General features: G+C 42.9%; 1 protein-coding gene across 1 annotated transcript; it reads right to left on the minus strand.

The window, feature by feature from the left end:
* Positions 1-665: 665 nt before the first annotated feature.
* LOC135349664 (uncharacterized) lies at positions 666-10,027 on the minus strand. Its single transcript, XM_064548218.1, has 7 exons — positions 9,849-10,027; positions 7,958-9,770; positions 6,804-6,880; positions 4,976-5,166; positions 4,736-4,909; positions 3,625-3,881; positions 666-3,350 (listed from the first exon to the last, which is right to left on the minus strand). The coding sequence occupies exons 1-7, from the start codon at positions 9,989-9,991 to the stop codon at positions 885-887; spliced, it is 5,121 nt and encodes a 1,706-aa protein (XP_064404288.1). The 5' UTR covers positions 9,992-10,027; the 3' UTR covers positions 666-884.
* Positions 10,028-10,085: the final 58 nt, after the last annotated feature.

Here is a 10,085-nt window from a genome sequence, read left to right on the forward strand (position 1 = left end):
GTCTACATAGTGTACATTACTAATGATATTCATAGGCATGATTTGCGCTGGGGAGAATGTTGATCTAACCTTGTGATATTGTAGCATATTGATATGTCAACAGTTGTTAGCCTTTGAGATCCATTCCCATGGCGTTATTGATCACGTACTGTCCCTACAGGCCCCCTCCGTTGGGTTAAGGTTTTTTCCAGGTTTAATTTTAACTTAATCTCACAAAACACATAGGCCTCTCAAACTGCAGTGTTCCCCTCAACACAGGCTCTTGTGTGTGGTGGGGTTATTGTGGGGGTGTTTTGTAATCAGATTAAAGCAGTTAAACATGGATGATATGCTTGAAAAGCTATTTGAACCGTATCTAGCGAAGTAAGTATCTAGTGTGTGCATGAATGATGCATGTAACTGCTTGTACACTGCGTCCCAAGTATATAGCTATTAACGGACAGGTGAGCCCACAAGGCACTCATGGAATGTGTTATGCGGTTGTAAATGTCAGAGTAAACATATTATTGCCCTCACTTATGGTAATGGACCATGCATGCATGTTACAGTATTAACATGTCTATGACTGTAATAGCTAATTGGAGGCGATACATTAATTAGGCTGCAGGATTGCTGTACTTTACTCGTAAGTTTCATTCTTTGAATTATTCACAACTTTATAGTCACAAGTTAAGTATAGTTCACATAAATAGCACGTTAGTACAAGTAATATTGAGCCATTTGGTATAAAGAAAAGAATTGTAAGTGTATAAGAAATATTAATTAGTGATCGGTAGTTTGAATTCATGTATCTCTTTAGTAGGCACATTAACTGTTGATTAAAACATGCAGCAAATTGAATATAAAAAGTGAATGATATGATAAGTGCAAAATGGTGATTGTGTCTAAACATCAAATTGGTGTTGTGAGGCTACTAGAGCAAACACGTTTGGAGTCTTTGGGGTAGAGCTGCCACTAGTGGACGATGAAGCAACCAGTGTTGCCGTGAAGGGGGAGGAGCAGTCAGCTGACGGGAATATCGGCATAGGGGGACCCAGGTCAGTCTCCGTGACAATCGTAGAATCGTCTTGTAGCTCAGAATCGCTCAGTTGAGGTACTACTATATCTGCAGGCCTCTCTCTTCCACCTTGACTGCAGAAGCTCTGGTGTTCTGGCCCGTCTTGTGTTATCTGGCTCTCATAAACACTGGGATCCGTGCTTACATCCTCGAATTGGACGTAAGGCTCGGTGAGGAGATGGTACGGGTCCACTTGGTCCACAGTTGTTTTGTTCATTCTATCTTGCATCTCCCAGTACGATATCGGGTTAATAGTCGAGACAGACTTGAGGTCTTGAAATTGTGGCTGCTGCTCGGGTTCTCTTTTGTAATTGTTCTTCTCGTCGCTGCTGTAGCTTCTGGAGTACTGATAGTGGGCAGTGTGGTGTGGGATGCTGGAACCAGGTCCTGACACGCTGAAGTGTCTTGGGTAGTGTGGGACGACGATTGGGGGAGGGGACTGGGGGTAGGCCGATGCTAGCATGGCGTCTGCGTTGTGTCTCGGCCTACCACTGCTAGAGGAGGCAGAGGATAAGGCAACGGAGGGGTGGCCCTTGGGGAGACTGTACTCGTGCCTCAGGCGATGATTGTCATATTTCAATCGTGGGTCTTGCAATCGTGGGTGTTGGACTCGTGGGTCTTGGACTCGAGACTGCTCGTATGGGAATTGGTACGCCTCTCGTTTGCTGTTTCTGGACACGGGTGATTCGGCAATACTGATAGGCATTCTTGACCTCCTTTGGTTCGGATACAACTCAGTTTTTGGTTCAAATGTTGGAGGTGATAGGTACTCTGGTGGGATGGGGTACCTTCCAGGCTCGGAGCGTTGTGCGAAAAATGCTTTATTAGCTCGCGATCTCTCTCTCTCCCTCTCGGTATCAGAGGCAGTGCTAGCCTTGTACCATTTCCCTCCACTGCAAGCAGATTCCACTCGAGACATCTCCCCACCATCGGAGCCATAGCGACCGCGACCACTATGTCGTGTGGAACTGTTACGGGAGAGTGAACTTGGAAGAGTGTGGTGGCTGTACGGGTATGCCATTTCCACGTCCGTGTCATCATCGTCGTGGTGATTGCCGTCTTCAAATTCGCTGGCACTGAGGGCAGTACTCGGTGGCCTTAGCGGTATGATCATTTTCCGCTCCTTGGGTGTGAGTGGGTGGGGGGATGATACAGTGCTGCCCATCGTCATAGAGTTGGCAGAGCTGACCAGTTGAAGCTGAATACCGATGGGAGACTGCACAAAACAGCTACTGAGATCATCCGATCCAGAGTCACTTTCAGAATAGTCGGTGTCTTTTTCGTTACCAGAGTCTTCCATTCGTGGTATGCTTCGCAGACTAATCTCTTGGTCTGTATCCGTTCGAATCCCACTCTCAGCACTACCAGTGGATTTGCGTCTTGAGAATCGTCGAGGAGTTTCTACTTCTGGATCTCCGTCTTCAGCATGTTCCTGAAATGTGCTGACACTGCTTCCCCTGTCGTGGCGAGGAGCTCCATTGACTGTGCCACTCAGTGTTGTCATAATCGAATTGTTATTGTCTCTAGGTTGCATGTGCACATACTGGTTTGGCTTAGAGCTGGTGACACTGCCTGCAATATCCATATTGCTCACTGAATACGTTCTCTTCTGTCTTTCCCTCTTCTTACAACATCTACAGAGTACAATGACCAATACAATCGCCATAATGAGCAATCCTGCACCCACTGATCCAGCGATGATGTAGGTAGTATTGTTAGACGTAGTAGTAGCAAGTCCGCCAGTTGGTACTTCAGTAGGAGATGGTACACATTGAGCATTGATAATCTCGTATCCTGTTTGGCAGGCACAAGTGGGTTCACCTATAGCAGCTCGGACACATTCAGAGTTATTCAAGCATGACGTAAGGTCACAGAGTTCACAGTACATCTCGGGTGCCATTGTACTGGCCATAAAGCCACCATCTTCCGGAGAGAGAGCCAATAAACCAGTGAGAGGGATCTCAATTGTATCAATGGCAACACGGCGGATGCATCCCTCTAAATATCCTTGTCCATTCTCCGAATTGGACCCACCAATACTCAGTACAGTGGAGGGTTGCTCGACAAAAGCAGCGTAAATGTTATTTACCCAACTAGCAGCTCTAGTTATTTCGTCTTTGCCATTTTCTTTAACGGATACAAATGCGTTGTTTTTGGTGATGGTAACTGTGACATTATACAGAGTCATATTTTTTAGCTTCAACGGAACAGGTATGTAAATTTTGTTCATATTTGAACTTCGATCAGTTGCTGTGTAAATGATAGCATGTGTGTCTTCATTGACTCCATTGATCTGTAAAGAGAGACACAATAATTATGCGTAATGGTTTGTTAGTGCAATGCTATCTGTGTGTGGCCAGTTGTTATTCAATAGGAGTGATCATTTACTTTGTCACAGATCGTTACCGTGGTGTGTAGATAGGGTACAGTGCAAGATTACATTGTGTAGCTATTGCTCAACATATTCACATGCATGATCCCTCATGCCTGAAATCTTAAGACAATTTTCCCGGGAATGCAGTCTCCTATTTCAAGGTCTTATATAACTATAGCTATATTATACTGACCTCAAGGATGTGTATGGTCGTTGCAGTCTTAGAGTAGAGCAGGACACTGCTGCGAACATCTACCAGCTTGAAACTGATTTGAATTACTTGGACAGTTCCATTGAGTTGAGCTGCTCTCTTGCTCCTCCGAGTATTTGTGTTAGTAGTGACCTCAGTGTTGGCAGCCTGTCTCCTTTGAGCCTCTAGATCAGAGAAGAAAGAGTAGTCCAGTTGAAGGTCTGCTCTGGCATCACCACGAAAACGAATAGGTGCATAGCCTGGAGAAATGAAATGTAATATTGTGTTAGAGAAAGAGTTTGTAAACAGATGTCGGTATACTTAAGTTATTGTTTATATATTCGCACTGGCAGACTGAGAGTCTGCATCGCCTGCACAAACTAATTATTGCAAGACATCTAAGCAACAGCCGATTGATATAGCTTAAACACTGCATGTACATGCAAGAAAAAGCATGGCTAGCTAGAAAGTGCCTTCCACTGCCACTGCCCTCATGTCTGCTATCATCATCTTTGAAGAGTTAACATGCACTGGCTAGCTAGAAAGTGCACTCCACTGCCCTCATGTCTGCTATTATCATCTTTGAAGGCCTTGTTAGCAGGCACTACTTGAACCACCCAGCATTCCAGCCTTAGTTAGTCAGCAAAATAGACAGCACAACGTTGTGTGTTTGTATTAGGTGCAGTGAGTTCAACAAAGTTGTTGGCCTCTATAACACCTACTCATCACAGACTTGATTACTCCCTTTAGCTTAAGCTTTAAACTTTAACTAGCTGTTGTTGCAATACTATAAACAGGCAATTAGTAAGAATGTAAACATTGTGGCTTGTAGCTATGCAGTAACTAAGACTTTCTCCCCTCCCCCCAAAATGGATATTTCTGTTAGTCAAACTGCTTTGTTACCACTGTTTCAATACTTGTACAGCCCCCTGCATGTCTACACAAGCTCATGACAGCTGGATTTGTTGCATCAACTAATAGCTGAGATATTATCAGAGCAACTTAATTCAGTTAACTGTCTTTGTAGACGAGCATGAAAGAATGAGAAATATGCATAGCTCCATTAATGTGGCAGAAACAATTTGTTGTGTAGCTATAAGCTCATGCAACTCACTGTCTTCTGATCCATCAATTGTTAGGTCAGGATTGGGGAGGGGCTGACATGACGCTGGGGGGAATCCTCCTATACACTTGCAATACGGCTGGGGGGCAAAGTCCACGCAGCCGGCAGTATGGTCGTTCTCGCACTGCTCAGTGTTGCAAGCATTGGATCCAGAGTAGTGGAAACCTGCATGGAAAGATTGACAACATTCATGTTTGGGCTCTATCATGTGTATATGAAGTGCACTAGTACCTTCCATAATGTTGACTTTATCTGTTGGGCAGCCCAAGTCAATTTGCGTGCTGTTAATGAGGACACTTCTGATTGTACCCACAAACTCTGTGGCTCTGAGACGAACACTGTCGTCCAATGAGAAGAGGTTAACTCCTCCGATAAAGAGACTACCAGCTGTTGATGGATTCTCCAGTGCCACCTCCTCACACCTGCATGGGACGAACAATGTGGTGTAACTAATGAGATAACGAGCACAAGAATTGCATGGAGAAGATGAAAATATGAATGGAATGATGCTGGATAATTCAAATTAATAGTTTGTAGCAAAAATGATAATGATTCATATTGCAGTTGGCTAGTTAAATATTTTTGCAGGTAGTGATAATAACAAAGGTATCGGTGCAATATGATACGTCTCCCTCTGTAAGCTTGAACAGGCAAGTTGTCATTAACATCCATTTAGATAATGGAGTTGCCAGACTTTATCTAAAACGCAATCTCAAGGAATGGAGGTCTGCACATGTAGGAGTGCGGTAATTGCCCCGAGCAACAATCCCACTAAACCAACAACATGCACACCACATTGGTTCCCCATGAAGGGTCTAATGTAACCCACTATGGATCATTACCGGCACATTAGTCCGTGCACACACCATTGGGCAAATCCTGGACCAAAAAACAGAATCGAGGCGCCGTAAACAAGACAAGATCGGTATTTTCGAGCAAGCTTTGTGTGGATTTAAGGTAAAAAGGAAACGCAATTGAATTACACAGTTATTAGCTTTGTTTACTCAGAAGTGATTAAGTTCGGGTGTGTATTTTACTAAAAATATGTGTGTTCATAGGAAAGTCCCTGTGACTGTGTTGCTGCAGTCGGCAACTCCCACTGGTGTGGTTTTGACAGGTGCCTCTCAAGTGGAAATTGTCTAAACACCGAAAATTCCATCACCTGTTTATTAGGTGACTTCACGAGTCAACAATTGCAATGCAAGGAAATGAGCTCAAACTCTGGGAACCATAGACCTTAGACGGCCAGCCACGCGTGACTCCTCTACAGTCTCCGGCAGCTGCATTATATGGTTTCACTGGCACCTATCCATATACATGGCTCTCTCTCTCTCTCTAGAAAAATGCTGCTGTAAATTATTGCAAATGCTGTATAAGCTATTGTTCAAGCAATGTTTCCCATGCAGATGCATGCACGGACTGGATTGTGCAAGTGTGCATGTGGATAACCGCATCCAGCCAAAGGGGTGGAAGCCACTTATTTCCTTCATACATCAGAGCTAGCCGCAGTGACAACATTGGGGACTAATATTAAGGTTTCCCAGGTTGCAGCCTTTAGCTCTGCAGCCACTAACAGCGTAGAGATGTTATCTTAATAGCAAATGACCACACACACAGAGATGGCTATAATCTATACACTTGGCAGCTGCTATGTAATGTTATTAGACGGCCTATGGTATGCCTCACGGGGGATTGCTATAGTCCATAGTCCAAACAGTTAACTCCCTTCCTTTTTACAGTATCACTCTCTAAATCACTGAGTTGTCAACACAGCCACAACAAAATTCACTGTTACTTTCAGGATTGGATTCATTGGGCGTTGTTGAAATTTGAGAACATAATTATACATACATTGTTTCTTTGGTACAAATCTTCAAAAAGATCTGCACACACTTAATTCTCTCAATGTAAATAAATAAATACACTATAGCTCATATAATTATGTTTGCAAGAATACCCAACACAGAAGACATAAAGTGTCCATGAGTAGACTGGCTCAGTGGAGTTTACAAAACAATGGCTACTTTTATGGGAGCTTAACTTAGCCAAATAAACTTACCCAAACAGTGTTGCTCCAAATAGTGTCTCCTCCACCAGTTCAGTTTCAGCTTGTGTTTCCCAAACTTGCAATGAGACCTGCAAATAATGCATAATAAGTATGATATCACTATAATAATAATAATATACCCAAATATTTTACACACAATGGACTATTTATTACCTCAGGGGCAGTTAAATGTAATAGGGTTTAGTGTTTCAGAGAATTGGAGGGTATACACGCAACTACCCCCCTCAACATCTTGTGTTTACTACCCCCTCAACCTCGTGTGGGTACTACCCCCTCAACCTCTTGTGTTTACTACCCCCTCAACATCTTGTGATTACTACCCCCCTCAACCTCTTGTGTTTACTACCCCCCTCAACCTCTTGTGTTTACTACCCCCCTCAACCTCTTGTGTTTACTACGAGGTGCTCAGAGATTACTATCACAACTGACAGGAAAGTCTAAAGTGCCTGTGGTCACCAAGTGGCCCCCACACACTGGTTGTCATGGCTGAGGCACTTGAGAGTTGAAACCTCAGACAAGGTGAATGGGTTAGCATATTCTACAAGTGGTAAAATTAGGGAGGAATGAATTTCAGTGGAAACATGTGGCCATACCAGACTGACATTCATTGAACATGCCTCTTATGTGGGATATGCATTTCAGGGAATGAATTTTGTTAGTGAGCTTGGAAGTAGAGTCATGCAGCTCTCCTAATAGTAAACATTGTGCTGTCTTTGCAAACAGTTAGTATGACACTTTATAAGTGCAATAATAATTTACTACTCTCAACTATGCAGTGTACTTTAGTAGGTCACCCCCACCAGGGTCACTGCTTATAAAGTGATATCATAACTAGCAATTACTGAGAACGGGAAACGTCTCAAGCTACTGTCTGCAATTTATTTACAAATTTGGCGTTGAAAAATAGAATCAACTGAGTAGACAATGCAACAATTAGCCTAGTTTGCCAAGTCTCTAATTTGCAACATTGGACATCGTTGGGAACTTGAATCCCTCCTCTTAAAGGAATGTTTGGTACCCACCCAGGGTATAAATTAGACATGGTGGTTTTCAAAATAAAACTACTTAGCTGTATGACTAAATATGGAAAGTTGCTCAAACATAGCTGGCTAAGGGTATGGCAATAATAAGCTTTATCCACTTACCTCATCTTGTCTTTGCAGTAGCACAGAGTACCATCGATCATCAGACACAAGTAGGTCACTAGTTTCATCCGTGCTTGATCCATGTTGGAATCGTAATCGTCCCTCCACTAACTCCAGTAGTACAACCTCTCCGGCCTCTCCTAGCTGAAAGAGAATCAAGCCTTCCGATCGCTTGGTCCGTAGCTCTAGATAAACTGAGTAGCTGTCACTGTTTACAATGTTAAAATGTTCGTACTCGACATAAGAATTTGGTGAGAAAGTCAGAGTTGGTGATATGTCCACTATCACTTCAGCAAAAGCGGCCAGTCTTTCATCGCTATTATCAGTAGCTGAGATGTTTAGTTGTACCCTTCCCCCCGAGACAGCAGTGTAGTCTATGGCAGATGAGGCGATACTGAGAGTTCCATTAGTTGGGGAAAGATGAAACCAGTCTTGTGCTGAGGGATGGTCTACGCTTTCGAGAGTGTATGTGATTGTGCCATTCCTTCCCTCATCTTCGTCGATGGCTTGCAGTATTGAAACTTCTTTGCCAACCGGAGCACCTTCTGCTATCCGTAGAGAGAAGCTGTCTTGAAGGAAGTGAGGACTGTTGTCATTAATGTCCAGTACTGTGACAGATATTGTGGCTGATCCGTTCAGAAATGGTTCAGCATCATTGAAAAATGTCAGTTCAATGGTGAAATTGGGTGTTTGTTCTCTGTCCAGTGGTGGAATCGTCAGTTTAATAAAACTTAATGACGGAAAGGTAGGATTTGTAACAGTATAGTTAAACATGTTCTGCATATCTGAATCAGACGAGGATATGCGTACGTGTTGTTGAATACTTCTAAACTCAGAGGAATCGTCATTATCTTGAACAGCGATGATGGGGACTATAAAGATACTATTCTCCACAAAACTAAAAGTCTTGAAAGATTGACAGTTAATGCAATACGGATTATTATCATTGACATCTTCGATATTTAGAGTAACAAAAACGTTATCATTTGCATTGCTACTGGGATTTGTGGCAACGATTCTGAATTCAATTTGTTGTCGATCCTCATAATCCAACAACTGATTCAAATACATCTCCCCTGTCAAATTGTTCACCGATATAAACTTTCCTATATCAAAATCGCTATTTCCATCTGCTGTATCGACACTGTAGAATATGTCACCGTGCACTTGGTCCACATTACTGGCCGTTATGTTTGCGAAAGGGAACTGGCTACCCACCGGATGGTCCTCACGTTCATTGTACACAACACTAGTAACAGGAAATGTTGGTGGCTCGTCTGGCAAGTCAATAATGTCTAAAATGATCAGTTGATTGAAAATCTGAGGAATGTCTCCCATGTCCCTGATGGTTACAGTCAGGTTGAAGCGAGTGTTTGCGGCACCAGAAGTCAGGCTATTCTCAAGTACTAGAATCCTGGAAGGGGAGTTGGGAACTGAACCAAGGGGAACTTGAATGCTGAAATAACCTGCTTCGTTACCATTGGTTATTTCAAATGTCGTTGTACCGTTTTGATCACGATCTTCATCGACAGGTTCAAGTCTGAGAATTTCTTGGTTAGGTGCAGCATTCTCTGATAATGTCTGCATTTGTGGCTGCTGAAGTTCAAAGAATCGAGGTACATTGTCATTCACATCCAAAATTGTTATGATGATTGTTTCTGTTTGGGTATTGTAGGCTACAATGCACCGTAGAACATCGGACCCTGTCGTTTGTACAACAGCCTCTCTGTCGATGTCTTTTGTAGTTCTTATGCTCCCAGAGTCATCAATAGTGAAGAATAGATTGCAATGCTCTCCACTAGGGCCTTCAAAACTGTATGGACAGAGATAAATAGCTCAGCTTTATACTATTAAGATGATTAACAAATTAGATTTTTAGTAGCCTCTTTACCTGAAGTCAGTTGGATCTGCAGGTACTTGTATCTGACCAACCAATTGATTGTTTCCAGTATTCTCCACAATGCTGAACTCATAGTCAACTGCTTGCACAAGCAGCAATAAACTTGCGCTTATTACTAATGCAACCCATGCCATCCTAAACTGTAGCTTGCATCCAACGGTCAATAATTGATAGTTGGCATTATAATTGTGGCTAACAGTATTTATAGTAATGTAAGTGGGTGGGGCT

Source organism: Halichondria panicea, chromosome 16, assembly GCF_963675165.1.
Source record: "Halichondria panicea chromosome 16, odHalPani1.1, whole genome shotgun sequence".
In the NCBI taxonomy this organism is placed as follows: domain Eukaryota; kingdom Metazoa; phylum Porifera; class Demospongiae; order Suberitida; family Halichondriidae; genus Halichondria; species Halichondria panicea.